Genomic DNA, 22,741 nt, shown 5'->3' on the forward strand with positions numbered 1-22,741 from the left:
TTTTTAAAACTCAGTAAAAGCGCTGGAGAAAAAAAACCTAAAACACAAAGTGATAGACAATGTGAGAGAAAAAAAGAAGACAAACAATAAATTCAAGAGATCTAACACTGGAGTAACAGAAATTCCAGGAAGAAGAAAGAAAACAGTAAATAAATTATTGAGGAAGATATTTTGGAACTGAAGGGCATGAGTCTCCAAATTGAAAACAACAAATACAATGAATGACAAAAGCCTTAAATGTTCTAAGTGGAAATTACTTCCAATCAAGTATTCATGATCAATGAAGTGTGAGCTTGGAATAAAGCTATTTTCAGATGTACAAAGTCTCAAAGTATGTCTGTCTCATGCATCTTTTCTTAGGAAACCACTTGGAGGAGGGCTTCACTAAAATGGGGGAGTAAACTAAGAGAGATGAGATGGGATCCAAGAAACGAGAGGCTCCAACACAGAACAGACATGAGGGGAATTCCCAGACGGTCAGTGTCCGGAACAGCCCCTGTGCCGTAGCCTTGGAGAGTAAATCACCCAGACTAGAGCAGGATAATCCAGGGCTCTATAAACGGTGTTGCCAAAACACGTTAGCTCCATAGAAAATCTGGTAAGTTTCATTTTATAGAGCTTTTGGAAGATCAAGCAAGACTTCAGAGTCAAAGAAAACTAAGCAAATGTAAAACCAATGAGGTAATTATTAACTCTAGGAAACGACATCACAGTACAGGTCTTGCCTGCTATCAGAAAGTAGAACATTCTTATGAAAGCTTTCAAAGGCTGAAATGGTGTAAAGTGAAGAACCATTACCATTAAGTTACATGGGAAATTTATTGAGCATTCCCACACCCAAAAAGTAACCTCTGTTTAAGGCTGATTCCTTAAACACATCTTGCTAACAGATGGACAAAATAAACTGAGATAAAGCCCAGATGCTCAGAGACAGAGTTCAAATCTGTGGTAACTTGATGCTGAGGTGCTGAGTGTAGTTCCTGGGGAAGGAGCTTGGTGGGGCCACTCTCACTGCTCAGCGTATGTGAAGCCTCAACAACAGCTGGCTGCAAAATAAATGCTGAACACTATTTTCTCTTTTCACCTTTTGTTTTGTAAAAGGGAAAATCCTCTTTGGACTTCTCCTGGTTGGTGAAAACAGGCATAATGTAGGTCTTTCATAAAAGTGAAGCAGCTTAATGTGAATTTTTGAAAAGCTGGGGGGATACTTGTGTGCTATGTGGCTCAGCAGTGAACACGATTTACTCTGTGTATGAAAGCAGTGAAGGTTAATTTTGCCAAAATAGAAATATATTAGGTAGAAGAAAAGAGGATATAATAAAAGAGCCCCAATCTTTACCTACTACATTAAGAAGTCAATATGTAATATTGTAACTAATTGATCAGAAGAGGCACGATATGTTAGGGTACCTGGGTGGCTCAGTCAGTTAAGCATCTGATTGGGCTCAGGTCATTCTGAGTTCCAGCCCTACATTGGGCTCTGCACTGACAGTGTGGAGGCTGCTTTGGATCCTCTCCCTCTCTGCCTCTCCCCTGTGCTCTTGCTCTCTCTCAAAAACAAATAACTGTTAAAAAAAAAAAAAAAGAGCACAATCTAATATTTAGAAACACTGAGGTAATTATCAGAAAAAATAGCTAAGAGTTTAAATTGGTTGCCTGTGGGTAATGGGACTTCAGGGTCAAGGAAGGAGGGAGGCAGAGGAAAAAGAGGTCTAAGGAGCTGCTGTTTTTTGTTATAGGATTTTACCATTGACTTTGAAAACCTTATAATATATAATGTAAAAATTAATTTTAAAAAGGAAAATTTTAGGGGCTCCTGGGTGGCTCAGTTAGTTAAGCATCTGACTCTTGATTTCAACTCAGGTCATTATCTCATGACTGGTAAGACTGAGCCCCATGTCAGGCTCTGTGCTGATAGCAAAGTCTACTGGGGATTCTCTCTTTCCCTCTCTCTCCCTCTCCCTCTCTCTCTCTCTCTCTCTCTGCCCCTCCACTGTGCTCTGCCTCTCTCAAAATAAATAAACATTTTAAAAATTAAAAAATAAATAAAAACATAAAAAGGAAATTTTAAAAGCTTAAAGTAAGTTTAAAATTTGAAAAATGATAGAAATACCTGAAATCACGTCAAGGGCTGCAAAACTACCTCATAGTATACCACAATTACCAACATTCAAAATAACAGCATTAATGCAACACAGCCCAATGGAGCTAGCATTCAGTCTCCAAGGTGACTTGTAGATCCATAACAGTAGCATGTCCAATACTGCTTTCATGTTTATTTTTAGGCTGGGACATCTCTGGTTGTTCACCGCTGTCCAGAATACCTGGTGGCTTCTCTCAATAGGTCCACTCACTATCTGCATCCTTTGAGAGAAGTACCTTTACCAAACAGATGTGGAATAGGGAGGGGAGAGTTAAAATGGCAGAGTAGTAGGGGTAGGGTTGCCTCGTCTCTCAACACAGCCAGATAAATATCAAATCATTCTGAACACTGAATTGATCTGAGGACTGAGAACAAACTGCACATCTAAAGGGAGAAAAATGGCCACCCTGTGGAAGGAAGAGGCTGCAGAGTTGATTTGAGGGAGAAAAGAACTGCAGGTGTTGCGGAGGAGAGGGAGCCCTGATCATGGAGAGAGGAGCGAGGGAGAAAGAGAGAAAGAGAGAAAAAAAACCACATAGGAAATTGTACAAGAAAAAGTCTTCCCCAAAACCAATGACTGGGAAAAGGAGAGGGGCTGACTCCTGCAAGTTTTTATAAGCAGTGGAGCTCAAAGTCTGAAGTTTTAGAAGTTTGGGTCATTGCTGGGGTCATGCTTGGGGGACTCAGTGTTACTCCTCTAGGGAAAGAGGGAAAAAGCCTGGAAGTGGACGGCGTGGTCTGAGGATCCCCTTGGTCTCATGGGGAGAAACAATTTCCCTTCTTGGAGTGCATTTTGGAGAGGTGGCATGGACTTTCCAGGGACAAAAAAACTGGAAAGTGCCAAGGTATTGCCCTGTTCATTAGCATAGGAACAGAGACACCTGCTGAGGGCAGCAAATCTTTGTGCTGGCTTTTTGATGTGCTTTACCATAAACTCCCAACCACTGTGTGGTTGAGTGACTGCTTTTCAGGGACAAACTAGCACCAGTCACGGTGCAGCAAGACCCTCCCCCAGAGGATCAGCGCGGGTCCATGCTGCACCAGGTCCCTAAAATTTGAAACTGTGACACCCAGCCACATTCTTGAGATAAAACACAGGAGTACTGTGCCTCTTGGCAGGCAGAAAACTTGGACGCAGACAGGGTGAAGGCAGGGCTGTGATGGAAGCTGGGGACACAGGAAGGGAGGCTGTTCACTCTTCTGTGAGGGCTTCCTGAAGAGTAGCAGGCTTGAACTCCCTGCTCTGGAGACAAGAGAGTGGGGTGATGCCATTATCCCCTCCCCATCGGCACCGACTAACTTCAGTGAGCAACACAAGACCCCCAGTGAAGGCTGGAACTGCCTACACCAAGTTCTTGCCCCCCTGTGCCCTGCAGGTGCATCTTTCCTAGGCAAGTCCTCCTGAAAACCAGTACAGCAGGATCCTCCCTCAGAAGACCACAAACCCCTCATGTGCACCAAGTATACTGATCACAGAGTGCTGCAAAGCTTCAGCTCTAGGGGAAATAGGATCTAGCCTCTTTTAACAAGCAGACTGAAACATACTTAGTTAAAACTTGCACACAGTGGACAGTGTCCAAACACTCCCCAATGCAGGCAAGGAGAAACTTTGCAAAGGATTGACCTGAGGGAAAGAGCAGCTAAAGCACAACAACAGAATGCATACTCTGAAATACTTCCTGAAGCACCAGTACCAAGACAGTATAGGACCTCTTCTCAATATAGCAATTACTCTCATGAGCAGGAATATAATAGGCTTTCCTGACATACACACACATAAACAGTGACCAAGACAAAATGACAAGACATAGGAATTCACCCCAACAGAAAGAACAGGAAGAAGTCTCAGCCAGGGATTTAATCAAAACAGATACAAGTAAGATGCCTGAACCAGAATTTAAAACAACGATAATAATGATACTAGCTGGGCTTAAGAAAAGCATAGAGGATGTTAGAGAATCCTTTACTGCAGAGATAAAAGAACTAAAAACTAGTCAGGCTGAAATAAAAAAATGCTATAATGGAGATGTAAAATTGAGGGGTCAATGACACTGAGGATGGATGAAGCAGAGGAATGAATCAATGATACAGAAGATAAAATAATGGAAAACAATGAAGCTGAAAAGAGGAGAGAAGAAAAAGTATTGGACCATGAATGAAGACTTAGGGAACTCAGCAACTCCTCAAAGTGTAATAATATTAGTATCATAGGAGTCCCAGAAGAAGAGAGGGAAAACGTGCAGAAGGTTTATTTCAACAAATTATAGCTGAAAACTTCCCTAATCTGAGGAAGGAAACAGACATCAGAATGCAAGAGGCACATAGAACTCCCATCAAAATCAACAAAAGCCAGTCAACATCAAGACATATCCTAGTGAAATTTGCAAAATAGAGAGATAGGGGAAAGATCCAAAAAGCAGCAAGGGGAAAAAAAGTCCTTAACCTACAAGTGAAGACAAATCAGGTTTGCAGCAGATCTGTCCACAGAAACTTGGCAGGCCATAAGGGAGTGGCATGATATATTCAATGGGCTGAATAGAAAAAAATATGAAGCCAAGAATACTTTATCCAGCAAGTCTGTCATTCAGAATAGAAGGAGAGATAAGGAGTTTCCTAGACAAGCAAAAACTAAAGGAGTTTGTGATCACTAAACCAGCCCTGCAAGAAATATTAAAGAGGACTCTGAGTGGGAAGGAAAGAACAACAGCTACAGAGACTAGAAAGGAATGAAGAAAATCTCCAGAAACAATGACTTTACAGGTAATACAATGGCACTAAATTCATATCTACCAATAATCACTCTGAATGTAAAAAGACTAAATGCTCCAATCAAAAGATATAGCGTATCAGAATGGATAAAAACAAAATGAAACGAAACAAAAAAACCAAGACTCATCTATAGGCTGCCTTTAAGAGACTCATTTTACACTTAAAGGCAACTGTAGATTGGAAGTGAGGGGATGGAGAACCATCTATCATGCTAACGGACATCAAAAGAAAGCCAGAGTAGCCATACTTACATCAGACAAACTAAATTTTAAACCAAAGACCATGACAAGAGATGAAGAAGGATACTATATAATAATTCAGGGGTCTATCCATCAAGAAGATCTAACAATTATAAATATTGATGCCCCAACTTGGAAGCACCCAAATATATAAGTCAATTAATAAAAAAACATAAAGAAACTCATTGATAATAATACAATTAATAGTAGGGAACTTTAACACCCCACCTATAGCAATGAACAGATCATCTAAGCAGAAAATCAACAAGGAAACAATAGGTTTGAGTGACACACTGGAGCAGATGGACCTAACAGATATATTCAGAACATTTTATCCTAAGGCAGCAGAATACACATTCTTTTCGAGTGCACATGAAACATTCTCCAGAATAGATCACATACTGGGTCACAAATCAGCCCTCAGGTACAAAAAGACTGAGATCATTCCATGCATATTTTCCGATCACAACACTATGAAACTTGAAGTCAACCACAAGAAAAAATTTGGAGAGATCATAAAAACATGGAGGTTAAAGAACATCCTACTAAAACATAAATGGGATAACCAGGAGATTAAAGAAGAAGTAAAAAAAATACATGGAAGCAAATGAAAATGAAAACACGACAGTCCGAAACCTTTGGGATGCAGCGAAGGCGGTCCTAAGCGGGAAGTATACTGCAATAAAGGCCTATGTCAAGAAGGAAGAAAAATCTCAAAGACCCAACCTAACCTCACACCTAAAGGAGCTAGAAAAGGAACAGCAAATGAAGCCTAAAGCCAGCAGAAGAAGGGAAATAATAAAGTGTAGAGGAGAAAAAAACAATATGGACACACAAGAAAAGTAGAACAGATCAACAAAACTAAGAGCTGGTTCTTTGAAAGAATGAATAAAATTGATAAGCCCTAGCCAGACTTATCAAAAAAGAAAAGAGAAAGGACCAAACTAAATAAAATCATGAATGAAAGAGGAGTGATCACAACCAGCACCACAGAAATACAAACAATTGTAAAAGAATATTATGAAAAATTATATGCCAACAAATTGAGCAATCTAGAAGAAATGGATAAATTCCTAGAAACATACAAACTATCAAAATTGAAACAGAAAGAAATAGAAAATTTGAACAGACCCATAACCAGCAAAGAAATCGAATCAACAATCAAAAATCTCTCAACAAACAGAAGTCCAGGGTTAGATGGCTTCCCAGGGGAATTCTACCAGACATGTAAAAAAAGTTACTACCTATTCTTCTCGACTGTTCCAAAAAATAGAAATGTAAGGAAAACTTACAAACTCATTCTATGAGGCCAGCATAACCTTGATTCCAAAACTGGACAAAGACCCCACTAAAAAGGAGAATTATAGACCGATATCCCTGATGAACATGGATGCAACAATTCTCAAGAAACTAGCAAACTGAATCCAACAGTACATTAAAAGAATTATTAACCATGATCAAATGGGATTTATTCCTGGGCTACAGGGGTGAGTCATAATTTGCAATTCAATCAACATGATACACCACATTAATAAAAGAAAGGATAAGAACCATGTGATCCTCTCAATAGATGTAGAAAAAGCATTTGACAAACTACAGAAGCCATTCTTTTTTTTTTTGAGACAGCAAGCATGAAAGTGGGGAGGGGCAGAGGGAGAAGGAGAGGGAGAATCTCAAGCAGGCTCCATGCTCCAGAGCCTGACGTGGGGCTTGATCCCATGACCGTGAAATCACAACCTGAGCTGAAATCAAGAGCTGGATACTTAACTGACTGAGACACCCAGCCGCCCCATAAAGCATCCATTGTTGACAAAAACTCCTAACAAAGTAGGGATAGATAGAACATACCTCAACATCATAAAGGCCATATATGAAAGACCCACAGCTAATATCATCCTCAATGGGGAAAAACTGAAAGCCTTTCCTCTAAGATCAGGAACAAGACAGGAATGTCCATTCTCATCATGGTTGTTTAATAGTTTTGGAAGTTTTAGCCTCAGCAATCAGACAACAAAAAGAAATAAAAGGTATCCAAATCAGCAAGAAAGAAGTCACTCTTTCACTATTTGCAGATGACATGATGTCATTTATGTAGGAAACATGAAAGACTCCACCACAAAATTGCCAGAACTAATACATGAATTCAGCAAAGTCACAGGATACAAAATCAATGTACAGAAATCTGTTGCATTTCTATACACCAATAGTGCAGCAGAAAAAGAAATCAAGGAATTGATGCCATTTACAATTGCACCAAAAATAATAAGATAACTAGGAATAAACCTAACTAAGGAGATAAAAGATCTGTACTCTGAAAGCTATAGAACACTTATGAAAGAAATTGAAGATGACACAAAGAAATGGAAGGACATTCCATGCTCATGGATTAGAAGAGCAAACATTGTTAAAATGTCTATACGACTCAAAGTAATCTACATATTTAATGCAATCCCTATCAAAATTCCAGCAGCATTTTTCACAGAGCTAGAACAAACAAGGTTGTATAGAACCACAAAAGACCCTGAATGGCCACAGCAATCCTGAAAAAGAAAACAAAGGTGAAGGCACCACAATTATGGACTTCAAGCTGTATTACAAAGCTGTAGTCATCAAGACAACATGGTACCGGCACAAAAACATACACTGGATCAATGGAATACTTAACAGAAAACCCAGAAAAAATGACCCACAACCATATGGTCAACTAATCTTCAACAAAGCAGGAAAGAATATCCAATGGAAAAAATATAGTCTCTTACACCCTACACAGAAATAAATTCAAAATGGATGCAAGATCCAAATGTGAGACAGGAAACAATAAAAATTCTAGAGAATAACACAGGCAGCAACCTCTTTCACCCAGGCCGTAGCAAATTCTTACTAAACACGTCACTGGAGGCAAGGGACACAAAAGCAAAAATGAACTATTGGGACTTCATCAACATAAAAAGCTTCTGCACAGTGAGGGAAACAATCAGCAAAACTAAAAGGCGACTGACAGAATGGGAGAAGATATTTGTAAATGACATATCAGATAAAGGGTTAGTATCCAAAACAATCCCCAAACAATCCCCAAAACAAATAATCCAGTTAAGAAAGGGATAGAGAATACATGAATAGATGTATTTTCTAAAGAAGACATCCAGATGGCTTTCGTCCAGACATGAAAAGATGCCCACCATTGCTCGTCATCAGGGAAATACAAATCAGAACCACAATGAAGTATCACTTTGCACCTGTCAGAATTAACAACATAGGAAACAAAAGATGTTGGTGAGGATGTGGAGAAAGGGGAACCCTCTTAAAGTGTTGGTGGGAATGCAAACTGGTACTCTGGAGAACAGCATGGAGGTTCCTCAAAAAATTAAAAACAGAACTATCCTACGACCTAACAATTACACTACCAGGTGTTTACCCAAATGATAGAAAAATACTGATTTGAAGGGGCACATGCACCCTGATGTTTATTACAGGATTATCAACAATAGCCAAACTATGGAAAAAGCCCAAATTTCCATTGACTAATGAGTGGATAAAGGAGCTGTGGTATATCAGGGTTCCTGGGTGGCTCAGTTGGTTAAGCATCCAACTTCAGCTCAGGTCATGATCTTACAGTTTGTGGGTTTGAGGCCCACATCAAGCTCTGTGCTGACAGCTCAGAGCCTGGAGTCTACTTCAGATTCTGTGTCTCCCTCTCTCTGTGCCCCTCCTCCACTTGCTCTCTCTCTCTCTCTCTCCCAAAAATAAATAAATGTTAAAAAACAAAATTAAAAAAAAAAGAAGGTGTGGTGTGTATGTATACGCAATGGAATATTACTCAGCCATCAAAAAGAATGCAATCTTGCCATTTACAATGATACGAATGGAACTAGAGTATATTATGCTAGGTGAAGTAAGTCCATAAGAGAACAACAAATACCATATGATTTCATTCATATGTAGAATTTAAGAAACACAACAGATGAACACAGGGTAAGGGAAGGAAAAATAAGATAAAAATAGAGAGGAAGGCAAATGATAGAGACTCTTCAAAACAAAGAAGAAACTGAGGGTTGCTGGAATGGAGGCGGGGGGGATGGGCTAAATGGGTGATGGGTATTAAGAAGGTACTTGTTGGGATGAGCACTGGGTGTTATATGTAAGTGATGAATCACTAAATTCTCCTCCTGAAACCAACTATGACACTATATGTTAACTAATTAGAATTTAAATAAAAATTTGAAACGGAGAAAAAAAGTGGAATATGAACACACTGGGGACCTCAGACCCATGATCCCAATGTCAACTTAAAGAGTTGGTGCAAGAAACAAGACACTAACACAAAACTATTTTCTTCTCAATGTTGAATAGTTTTGTAAGATGTAAAAACAGGTTAAAAGTACAAAAGCAAAGGGACTTGATTACCTGTGGGGACATGGACGAGTCTGACAGCACTATCAGTTGTATTAACATGCTGACCTCCTGCTCCTTTGGCTCGAAATGTATCTATTCGCAAATCCTTGGGGTCTATTTTCACATCTACCTAGAACCAAAAGTACAACGTAAGTAAATTCTACGTCCAACAAATGTTTTAATACTTAAACTAAGAAAGAGCTTATACCCAAGAAAGAACCGTAAACTCCCTATATCAACTGATGCTATTTTTTGACACTGATTATGTTGCTATGAGATCATGGGGTTAGGCAATCTCTCAAGTTTCCTCACACACCATGCCACAAAGCCACATTTGATAGAAAATATACATATATACGTATGCGTGTATGCATAAAGTTGATCCTAATTCCCTGACTATATGCAAATTCACCTACTTTATTTGTTCCCCATATCAATTATTGCTGCACTTTCACAGTCACAAGGTGACATGCGCAGAACTGTAGAAACTCCAAGCTGCTCTATATGTGCATATTCCCAGCTGAGGTCGAACAAGGTGACACTTGGCTTTCTTTTTTCAGTATGGCCAGAGAATGAAGACAGGAGGGGGCAGAGCAGCGTAGTGCAAGAAGCTTTGGCTCTTGGGTCAGTTGGATGGGGTTTGAACCCCAACTTAGGCATCTGTTAATGAAGCAGCCTCAGGCAAGTCACCTAATGCTTGTGAACCTCATTTTCTCTTTGTAAAATAAAGAAAATAGACTCTACCATGACAGGTTACTTTTAAGATTATAATCCATGTAAGATAAATAGATACAGAAATATATAGGTATATAAATATATGTATACATACACATACATATTTCCCCTAGGGGAAATGATGGTTCAATATTTGCTAAATCAGTGTTCGCTGAGACTTCACAAAACATAACTACTGTGAATACTGAGAATCGACTATGTGTACTTATTAGTGGACTAAATGGTAGCATCCAAAAAGATATGTTCATGTTCTCACCACTAGAACCTTATTTGGAAAAAGAGATTTTGCAGCTGTAATTGATTTAAGATGAGATCATCCTGGATTATTCAAATAGGCCCTAAATCCAGTAAGAAGTGTCCTTAGAGGAGAAAGTAGAGGAGAGGAACGTGTGCATTCAGAGCTATCTAGCTTGAATCCAAGGAACACCTAGAGACACTAGAAACTGGAAGTAGCAAGGCAGCATTCACCCTTAGAAGCTCTGGAAGGAGTATGGTTCTGCCAATACCTTGATTTTAGACTCCTGGCTTCTAGAACTGTGAGAAAATAAATTTTTTTTTTCTGTTTCCAGCCCCTAAATTTGTGGTAATTTGTTACACACACACACACACACACACACACACACACACACACACACACACATTACAAAATACGATGTTTTTCAGGGGAGAACTAACATCTTGTTCCACATTTATCATTTATTTGTATGAATGGCAGCGAGTATGATTTTTCTCTTTGTAGAGTAATAACAGGGTCAGTTTTAGACTCTAATATACAATTTGGTTATTTTTTTGTTTCCTCTAAAATGAATACTATACTGTGAAGAAAAGATTATACAGCTTTTGTTAAAATATGCCAGTGTTGGCTACCTTAAAATTTCAATAAATGCTAAAGAGAAGTGGGGCACCTGGGTGGCTCAGTCGGTTGAGCATTCGACTTCGGCTCAGGTCATGATCTTGTGGTTTGTGAGTTCAAGCCCCATATTGGGCTCACTGCTCTCAGAGTGTCAGCGCAGAGCCTGCTTCAGATCCTCTGTCCCCCTCACTCTGCCCCTCCCCGACTTGCACGGTCCCAAAAAATAAATACTTTTTTAAAAACAAACACTAAAGAGAAGAGTAATTTCCCATTTTTTGTGGTTACAGTATATTAAATAGTCATGTAGTAAATATATGTATATTATATGTCCTAGTCTCTTAAATGTTATAACTACCTAATGACTGTTGGAAAATGCTGAACAAAGAAACAGTGACTTAACGAAATACAAAGAATTTTAAATGTCAATTAAGAGAATAAGACTTTGCTCTTTTATGAAAATGAAACTCCACTACATGAGTTTAATTTTCAAGAATATGAAGAGAATAAGAGGATAAGTGAAAATGGGGTGGAAGGAATAAGGAGGGAAGCAAGAAAACTCTATGGTTTTGATTTCTGAACTACATAAATGTTTGCATACACCAAGAGTGAAATTATATAAAAGAGGAAAGAAAACTCAAATGCTAATACTTAATAGGAACAGAAACAAATGAATCAAAATATTTACCATAATGATATCATAAGCACATAGAAAAACATTATTTCAGATGGTCTTTGAACATAGTGCTCTGACTATGCTTTCCTGGTAGGCAATATCCTAAGGACAGAATTCTTAAACAGTACTCAGTAGTTTGCTAATTTTAAAAACATTTTATATATGCTACATAATAAAGAAAAACATAAATATATTAATGTGATTAAGAAATAAAATTTTTACTCAAGTGTAAAGAGATATAAATACAAAATGCAAGATGGTGAGGAGGAAATACTCCCTTAATGTTAAATTTGAGTTGGTAATACTAGTGATTGGTACCAGTTATTTAAAATCATATGTATATCCTAGCTCTGTACATTAAAGAATCTAAATGTAAGCACACATTAATAATAATGAGCATACATAGCACCCAGCTCTTAATTTCTGGGTATATTTCTCACCAAAAGAAATGAGATCTGATGCCAAGTCTGAGGCAGACAGATAGAAGTTGGGCTTAGGATATCTAATTATACCAGAAAGCAAGGGTATGCTCAAAAACTAATGGGGTCATTTCAAAAAGAGCTGCCCTAAAAAGGCTACCACTGACCAAATCAGGGACAAATTGAACATTAAACACAACAGTGATTAGAACTCACAAACTGTAAGTCTATAATGAGGTCAATAATGAAATAATATTGAGTTTATAATGAGGTAAAATAAAAGACAAAGAAAGAAGGAAGGAGGAGAGAGGATATATTAGTGAGGAAAGTTCTTTACAGAAAAGAATGCCAGTTAATAAATGCAGAAGAAAAGACAGTTAGAATATTACCATCTTGCAACCCCAAAGAAAATAACTGATTCAGGCAAAAAGATCACTAATGGATGTTAAGATCATTGAAAAGTTGTTGGAAATAGGATATATGTACCCTAGAGATTCCTCAGGAACTGCAAAGAGAAAAATATAATTTTAAAACGGTGATAGTTTTATGGTCACGATGTTTAAACTAATCCTCACTAAAGTCAGACAATCTGATATTATGTGTCTTCTGATAAAATGCAACACGAATATAAGTGCCTATAAAGTATCCTTGATCAAAATGAGTAATCTGAGGCGCCCTGGGTGGCTTAGTTGGTTAAATGTCCAACTTTTGATTTCAGCTCAGGTCATGATCTCACGGTCATGAGTTTGAGCCCCACATCGGGCTCTATGCTCATAGCATGGAGCCTACTTCTGATCTTCTGTCTCCTTCTCTCTGCCCCTCCCCTGCTCATGCTCTGTCTCTCTCAAAAATAAATAAACATTAAAAAAAAAACACAAAAAACATATAATCTGAATGCAATAGGATAAAGGAATGAGTTAAAGAGTACCATGAGGAAACAAATTCTATAAGACAAATGGTCTAGATGCTTCAGAAAATTAAAAAAAAAAGGGTTGGGAGACTGTTCCAACCTTAAAGATATATATGACTTAATGACAAGGTATGAAACTTGATGGAATCCTGATTTAAAAAAAAAACAACCTAGAAATAACTCCACAGAACTCCTAAAACCTTCTGAATTTCCTATGATAAGACTGATGAATTGCACCAAAACCCATAAAATACCAGGAATAAACCTAACCAAAGATGTGAAAAGTCTATACACTGAAAACTATAGAAAGCTTACAGAAGAAATTGAAAAAGACACAAAAAAATGGAAAAAGATTCCATGCACACGGATAGGAATAACAACTATCGTTAAAATGTCAATACTACCCAAAACAATCTAGATATTCAATGCAATCCCTAACAAAGTAACACCAGCATTCTTCACAGAGCTAGAACAATCTTAAAATTTGTATGGAACCAGAAGAGACCCCAAATAGCCAAAGCAATTCTGAAAAAGAAAACTAAAGCTGAAGGCATCACAATGCTGGACTTCAAGCTGTATTACAAAGCTGTAATCATCAAGACGGTATGGTACTGACACAAAAACAGACACTTAGATCAGTGGAACAGAATAGAGAACCCAGAAATGGACTCACAAACATATGGCCAACTAATCTTTGACAAAGCAGGAAAGAATATCCAATGGGATAAAGACAGTCTCTTCAGCAAATGGTGCTGGGAAAACTGGACAGCAACATGCAGAAGAATGAACCTAGACCACTTTCTTACACCATACACAAAAATAAACTCAAAATGAATGAAAAACCTAAACGTAAGACAGGAAGCCATCAAAATCCTAGAGGAGAAAGCAGGAAAAAACCTCTTTGACCTTGGCCACAGCAACTTCTTACTCAACATGTCTTTGGAGACAATGGAAACAATAGCAAAAATGAACTCTTGGGACCCCATCAAGATAAAAAGCTTCTGCATGGTGAAGGAAACAATCAGCAAAACTAAAAGGCAACTGACAGAATGGGAGAAGATATGTGCAAATGACACATCAGATAAAGGGTTAGTATCCAAAATCTATAGAGAACTTATCAAACTCAACACCCAAAAAACAAGTAATCCAGTGAAGAAATGAGCAAAAGACATGAATAGACACTTTTCCAAAGAAGACATCCAGATGGTTAACAGACACATGAAAAAATGCTCAACATCACTCATCATCAGGGAAATACAAATCCAAACCACAATGAGATACTACCTCACACCAGTCAGAATGGGTAAAATTAACAGCTCAGGCAATGACAGATGTTGGTGAGCATGCAAAGAAAAAGGGACCCTTTCACACTACTGGTGGGAATGCAAATTGGTGCAGCCACTCTGGAAAACAGTATGGAGGTTCCTCAAAAAATTAAAAATAGAACTACCCTATAACCCAGCAATTGTACTACTAGGAATTTATCCAACGGATACAAAAATGCTGATTTGAAGGGGCACATGCACCCCAATGTTTATAGCAGAACTATCACCAACAGCCAAAGCATGGAAAGAGCCCAAACGTCCATTGATGGATGAATGGATAAAGAAGATGTGGCATATATACACAGAGGGAATATTAGTCAGCAAAATTATGCTAAGCGAAATTAGAGAAAGACAAATATCATATGATTTCACTGATATGTGGAATTTAAGATACAAAACAGATGAACATAAGGGAAGGGGAGCAAAAACCACATAAAAACAGGGGGACAAAACATAAGAGACTCTTAAATATGGAGAACAAACGGGGTTACTGGAGGGGTGGTGGGTAGGGGGATGGGCTAAATGGGCAAGGGGCATTAAGGAAGACACTTGTTGGGATGAGCTCTGGGTGTTATATGTAAGGGATGAACCATTGGATTCTATTCTTGAAATCATTATTGCACTATATGCTAACTAACTTGGATGTAAATTAAAAACAAATTATTAAAAAATAAAGACTGATGAAGGTATTTTGTTGTACACAACAAGCCCCCTTTTAAGTGTATGTTAATAAGAGGTGATTTCTAAAGCCCTTAGGTAACCACACGATGGGGGCTGACTGCCAGGGGGACTAATCATGTGATTGGAGGACTGGAATTTTCAGCTCTACTGCCCCCACCCCAACTTTCAGTGAAGGGAAAGGAGCTGGAGGTCAAATTAATCGCTAGTGCCCAATGGTTTAATTAATCATGGCTATGTATAGAAGTTTCCATGAAAATCCTCAAGACACAGGGTTCAAAGAACTTTCAGGCTGGTGAACACGTGGAGGTGCAAGGAGGGTAGTGAACCTAGACAGGGTAGGGGAGCTCTGCACATCTTCCCACGTACTTTGCCCCATACATCTCTCCCATATGGCTGTTCCTGAATTGTATCTTTTGTAATAAACAACTTTTCATAGTAACTGAGTTCTGTGAGCTACTTCAGTAAATTATCGAGCCCAAGGATGGGGGTTGTGGAAACCTCTCAATTCATAGCCACTTGGTCAGAAGCACAGGCGACACCCTGGACTGGTGACTGACCTCTGAGGTGGGAGGGAAGGGAGACCGGTGGGAATGAGCTCCTAGCCTGTGGGGTCTGATGCTATTTCCTGGTAGGTCATGTCAGAATTGAGTTGACTTGTAGGACAGCCACTTGGTGTCCACAGATTACTGAGAAATTGCTTGCTCGTGGAAAAAAAAGCTCGACACACTTAGAGTGGAGGAGTATTCTGTGAGTAAACAGAATGTGCAGGAGTTTTTCCTAGAAGATAATATTACAGAATTATGGCTGATTTTCACAGATAATGGTATTGTTTAAGTAGGAAAATGTCCTAATCTTAAAAGATGTTAAGTTGAAGATTTGGAGGATAAAGCCTCATAGTGTCTGCTATACTCTTTATAGTTATTTAAAAAAATGTGTACACGTACACACATAGGAATCCCGCAAATATGGCAAAATGTAAATGGGTATTGACTACAGGTGAAGGTTATGTAAGTTTTTAGTGGCAGTCTTTCAATTTTCTGTATATTTAAAATAAAATTTTAAAAAGGAAAAAAAATAGGCAATATGGCTGTATTCAACTAATAAGATAATAGACCCCATATAGATATTATGTCACTGCCCTCAACATATTATCTATGGAATTCATTTCCACAGATAAAACTTAAGCAACATTATAAAAACTTTGTGAATTCTGTTTTATGAAGAGAATTGGCTTCTATTTAAAAAGCAAAAGAAAATACCCTGGTGAGGCATAAGAAGGGCAACTTTACCTTGGGAAGAGTTATTTCCCAATATAGACTACAAAGTTCAATGTGTATCATCAAAAATCAGTTTCCTAGTGCTGGAGAGGATGTGGAGAAACGGGAACCCTCTTGCACTGTTGGTGGGAATGCAAACTGGTACAGCCACTCTGGAAAACCGTGTGGAGTTTCCTCAAAAAATTAAAAACAGACCTACCCTATGACCCAGCATTAGTACTGCTAGGAATTTACCCAAGGGATACAGGAGTACTGATGCATAGGGGCACTTGTACCCCAATGTTTATAGCAGCACTCTCAACAATAGCCAAATTATGGAAAGAGCCTAAATGTCCATCAACTGATGAATGGATAAAGAAATTGTGGTTTATATACACAATGGAGTACTACGTGGCAATGAGAAAGAACAAAATATGGCCCTTTGTAGCAACGTGGATGAACTGGAGAGTGTGATGCTAAGTGAAATAAGCCATACCGAGAAAGACAGATACCATATGGTTTCACTCTTATGTGGATCCTGAGAAACGTAACAGAAACCCGTGGGGGAGGGGAAGGAAAAAAAAAATGAGGTTAGAGTGGGAGAGAGCCAAAGCATAAGAGACTGTTAAAAACTGAGAACAAACTGAGGGTTGATGGGGGGTGGGAGGGCGGGGAGGGTGGGTGATGGGTATTGAAGAGGGCACCTTTTGGGATGAGCACTGGGTGTTGTACGGAAACCAATCTGACAATAAATTTCATATATTAAAAAAAAAAAAAATCAGTTTCCTAGAAGCTAAGGCTTGTCAGCAAAACACCTATTAAGCTGAAGTTGTCAATGCCTCCTGGTAAGGTTACCTCATCTGGTTGAGGGAGGACAATGACTGACATGGTTCCTGTGTGAATACGCTGCATTCGTGATGACAGGCCCACCTCGGGGATTCGTTGAACTCGGTGAATCCCACCTTCATACTTCAAATGCTTATATACACTGTCACCAGAAATTCGGGCAGCTGCATGATGTAGCCCACCTAGGAACATAAAATCCAAAAATATTAACTAGTTCTACTTTGAAAGGGATTTGGATCTTAAATGCCCTTACTCCCAGGCCTGAATCCAAGTACAGAGCCAAAGATGAGAACATAAACTAGGTACAAAACTGTATCTTCCCAAGGTCAATGTATTAATATATAAAAGGAAATATACCAAAATATTATTCATGTTTATCTCTGGGGAACAGAAGAACAATATATTTTTTTATTTTACTTTTTATCCTTTTGTTTCTAAACATTCTGTAATGAACAAAATTTACTTTTATAAAAATTCTTCTAGAAAAAAAATACTGGGACATTTTCTTCAGTGAACTACCCTATGCAAGGGTAGGCCAGTGTGGTGCCTATATAAAAGAAGGCTCACTAACATAAGAATTTATGTATTTATTTTAATTTATTTACTGTTTATTTTTGAGAGACAGAGAGAGAGACACAGAACATGAGCAGGGGAGGGGCAGAGAGAGAGGGAGACACAGAATCTGAAGCAGGCTCCAGGCTCTGAGCCATCAGCACAGGGCCTGACGTGGGGCTTGAACTCACCAACAGTGAGATCATGACCTAAGCTGAAGTCAGATGCTTAACCGACTGAGCCATCCAGGTACACCTTTATTTTTTTTTTATTAAAAAAAAAATTTTTTTAGCATTTATTTATTTTTGAGAGACAGAGTGTGAGCAGGGGAGGGGCAGAGAGAGAGGGAGACACAGAATCTGAAGCAGGCTCCAGGCTCTGAGCAGTCAGCACAGGGTCTGATGGGGGGGCTCAAACTCACGAGCCATGAGATCATGACCTGAGCCGAAGTCAGACGCTTAACTGCTTAACCGACTGAGCCACCCAGGTGCCCCTCAGGTGCTCATTTAAAAAATATTTTTTTAATGTTTATTTATTTTTGCATGATGAATAATTCTATACAGGTCCTCCCAAGTTTTCAAGAATCTGTTGAAATTTAGCTCTTGCTTATTTATCTGTGGAACGTGAAGATAAACACAAAAAAATCTTCATGCCTAGGTTAGCCTTTTCTTATTGGACATATTTTTTTTTAATATTTTTATTATAAAATAATACAGACATGGGGTACTTGAGTGGCTCAGTTGGTTAAGCATCTGACTCTTGGTTTTGGCTCAGGTCATGGTCTCACAGTTTTGGGTTTGAGCCCTGCATCAGGCTACACTCTGACACTATAATGAACTAGGGTCATTTTAATCATATGAAGATACTATTTTTAAAATACCACTATAAATCCAGGATTTGAGTATATCTATAATGTTTAAATCAATTGCAACTATTATCAATGAAGCTCAAATTGTCCATCTTTGTCCAGCAGGTGCTTTTTCAAGGTAATTTCTGAGTTCTTGTAGAGTATAACAGAGTTCTTACTATGGTATAACAAAATTTCCCAGGATTATCCTGAACTTTTCCTCCCCAAAACCTGGAACCAGTGATCTCTCCAAGAAGACTTCATCCCTTTCAGAGAGAAATAATACTTCAATATTTTTAATATTTGGGCAATAGGAATGTTCACTATTACTGGGTCGGTCATTGATTCCAGGTCTTTGCGTAGACAGAGACAGGAAATACGTCGAGTTCATACCGATGTTGGGAGACAACTCTGTATCGGTTTCTTGCATTTCTGCACATCTTGCAAATAAGGCACTGCCTGTCCTCTCGTTCCAGAAAATATTTTTAAGAGTGTTTGCATAGGAAACAGCTTTGGAGGTGCATCTCCCTCCACAGCAAAGGACAAGTTTGCTTATGGCCTTGGAAGGTAAAGGTAGCGTCTCCTTGTTAGAGCAATGGGCAAGCATGCTTACTTAAAAATTTTGAGATCTCTAAGCTCAGAGTTCCTCTCATATAATGAAACCTACTGCATAGGCAGTTATCTGGCTTCGAGTTGCCTTATAGGACCTGGGGCTCATTGAACCAAAACAAAAATGGTGATATTCTGCTTACTGCTATTGCGAGCAATAACCTGTCCTCTGTCTCTGACCCACAAAACTGTGGCGTGCTAACTTGTTAGCTTGCAAGTAGGGCAAAATCTCAGACCATTGGCAGTTCTTGACAATTAATACTTCCAGGGTAAATTCAAGATGACAGCCTCTTCTCTATTGCTCTTGTCTTCCATTCCAAGAATCTTGGTTCTTAAGGACAGGGAAGATACTACAATATCTCATAATTATTCATCTATTTTATCCCATAGTACACATACAACAGTCTAGAATAACTATGCTAGTTCTGCCACAACATGATTACTAAAAACATTAAAAGTTGCTCTTCCTGTTCTCCCATTTTTCAAATGATTGTATTCTATACTGTCAGATACAGTTCTAAAACACTGTATTATTTTCCTTAGTCCTCAAATAGACCTAGTTCTGCAGGTAACCACATGCATGCTCACCTCTACTCCTTATGTTGATACTTCATATTTTAGTTGTCTAAACTTTTATCTTCTAGTAGATTCCTCAGAAAGGAAACATGGGAAAAGGACTTCTTGAATCCCTGCATATTGAGAAGTTTGTATACTTATAAGTCAGTTTTGCTGCTTATAAAATCCTTAACTCAAACTTCCTTCCCCTGGGTTAACTATGCTGCCACTGCTGCTGCCATGTTCCTAAGATGTTTCCAGTGAAGACTCAGTGCTCTGACGTCAGATCTAACCACTTGGTTTCTAAAGTCAGCATGGTGGACAAAAATTGGCCATAATTTTAGATTACCCTAGAAAATGACTTAGGAAGGTAACTTATCAGAAACTGACATACCCTCTCTTTTTAAGATTTTATTTTTAAGTTATCTCTACATCTAACGTGGGGCTCAAACTCACAACCCCAAGATCAAGAGTCGCACGTTCCACTGACTGAACCAGCCAGGCGCCCCTGACACACTGTCTCTTAGTAAGTCCAACACAGCTGGTCTTCCTCCAGCGATGGAACAAATTACTGTTTATCTTCTTGAATACCAGATAAAGAAGCTGACTAGCATTTAGCAGTCAGATGATATGAAAAATGTAATTGTTTATCATTAATACTCAGTGTAGTCAGATGGTCATATTGTGAAAGATACCTAGAAACTGAGACAGAGTGAGGCCACAACAATTAAATTTTCCATCTCATACTCACTCTGTACTTTTAATATTATTCCCCTCACCCCCCCTTTACCTACTTCATGTTGAGGGCACATATTTGAATTTATATGACCTGAAAGGAGAAGGCTGCAACTTTACTGTACAGACTACTAGAGCCAATCTTAGGCTGCCTGGGTTCAAATTTAAGCTTTTCCTCTTCCTGGTGTGTGTCCACAGGCAAGTTATTTCATTTGTTCATGCTCTGGTTTCCTTACTTGTAAAAGGTAATTGTAACTAGGGCTACAGTATGGAAAGCCATTCACATTGCAGACTATGTGAGTAGTGCTTCAAGGCATAAGTAAGCATATGATACAGTGCTGAATTCAACCTACCTCCAAGGGTTGTTGTGAGGAATAACTGAGATAAACACTTGTAGAGCATTTAGCAGTATTGACATTCAGCCATCAATAAGTATCAGTAGTTCAGTTACTGAGAGTGTATCATTGGCTCTCCTGGGCCAGTCTGATATCATGTGGAAGAGAATGATGATCCCTGTGAACTGGGGCGCCTGGGTGGCTCAGTCAGTTAAGCGGCCGACTTCAGCTCAGGTCATGATCTCGCAGTCCATGGGTTTGAGCCCCGTGTTGGGCTCTGTGTTGTCATGACAGCTCAGAGCCTGGAGCCTGCTTCAGATTCTGGGTCTCCCTCTCTCTCTGCCCCTCCCCTGCTTGCTCATTCTCTCTCTCTCTCTCTCTCTCTCTCTCTCTCTCTCAAAAACAAACAAAGATCCTGTGAACTAAATTATGATGTAGGGCAGAAATGATATACCTCTGAGGTAGGAGAGTGAGGTGCACTGCTGGCCTTGCCAGCTGAGAGAAAACTGCTTTTGGTGGTCCTAATTGGCACGTGTGGAGAAAAAAAAGTATTTGTCAGATCAACAGCTACATACCAGGTATCAGGGGCTGTGAATTTGCTCAAGCAATGAAACCACATCTGGTACAGCTGCTGTCATTAGAATCACCAGCTGGCTAAGCTTATAATAATCCACTGTCATTCACTGGGATCTGATCTACCTTCTTTATAGGTCAAATAAACAAGCTGAAAAGGGATGAGGTAGGAATCATCAACCATGCATCTTTTAAGTCCTTGATGGTGGCACTAATCTCTGCAATCTCTTTAGGAATGCAGCATTGCTTTTGGTTTACTATTTTCCTAGGTAGAGGCAATGCTGATGGCTCCTACTTGGCCTTTCTCATCATCTAGTCCTCACCCCACAGGTCAAGGAAAATAATATGGGATTCTGCCAGCTGCTGAGTATATCTGTTCCAGCTATGTATCCAGAACTGGGAAACCATTGCAGGATGGGTTTGGGAACCCCCCAGGCCCACTGTGAGAGGAACCTGTACTAAAACTACTCTTCACCTGCCCTCCACAAGCCTCTCTTCTAAGTGCTGGGCCACAGTGATGTTTTGGGTCTCCTGGAATCAGTGTCATTTCAGAGCCAGTGTCCAGTAGTCCCTGAAAAGTCTGGTTATTTCCTTTTCTGCAGGACACAGTTACCCTTGGAAAAGGCCACAGATCCCTTTTGGGAGAATGCTGAGAGAAGAGTGAAGAGTATAAATATTTGGCAATATACTGGGGTCTTTCCTCAAGGGGACCCAGCGTCCCCTTTATTCAAGGGGTTTGGGCCTGTAAACTGGCTCAGGTCTGAGAACTGATTGAGGAGCCATGACTTGTTTTTATGATTAAAGTTAGATTTCTGTTCACTTGACCTAACACTTTTCTGCTTATACAGATCAAGTAAGAATTTACGGGGCTTCCTATCTATTTTCCCTCTAGAGACGCCATGGTCAACTAGCCAATGCCATAGGTCTATACGCATCAGACTACTGACTGCTGCTTTGACTCTGCTGTCCATGACAGCAACTGTACCCACCTTGCCTCTGCTGCTGGGTGCTGCCACTTGCCCACTGCCACCCTGAAATCCAATTACTCCCATCGCATTTAGGTTTCCCAATTGAGCTACCAAAGTCCCCACTCTAAGGTCTGGCCGACAGAGAAGAGCAATCATAGAGCTCTTCAAGGATGCCAGGGCTCCCCTTACAAATTTATTTCTCACATCTGTGGTAAAAAGTATGTCTTCTGGACACATAAAATGAATCATCACATTACGTTAAGCGACCTTTCCCTGAATTTAACTGGCAAGCAGAGTATAGCAAAACATAATTATAAACATTAAAC

General features: G+C 39.2%; 1 protein-coding gene across 10 annotated transcripts in view; it reads right to left on the minus strand.

Moving 5' to 3' along the window:
• MTRF1 (mitochondrial translation release factor 1) overlaps window positions 1-22,741 on the minus strand; it is a 68,307-nt gene that overhangs the window by 14,450 nt on the left and 31,116 nt on the right. For all 10 annotated transcript variants that reach the window (XM_078433143.1, XM_078433144.1, XM_078433146.1 and 7 more), the window contains 2 exons: window positions 17,251-17,423; window positions 9,556-9,673 (listed from right to left, as the gene is read on the minus strand). In XM_078433143.1, coding sequence (XP_078289269.1) covers window positions 9,556-9,673; window positions 17,251-17,423 — 291 coding nt within the window. The remainder of the gene's footprint in view (window positions 1-9,555; window positions 9,674-17,250; window positions 17,424-22,741) is intronic.

The sequence above is a fragment of the Panthera onca genome, chromosome A1 (genome assembly GCF_046562875.1).
Source record: "Panthera onca isolate mPanOnc1 chromosome A1, mPanOnc1 haplotype 2, whole genome shotgun sequence".
In the NCBI taxonomy this organism is placed as follows: domain Eukaryota; kingdom Metazoa; phylum Chordata; class Mammalia; order Carnivora; family Felidae; genus Panthera; species Panthera onca.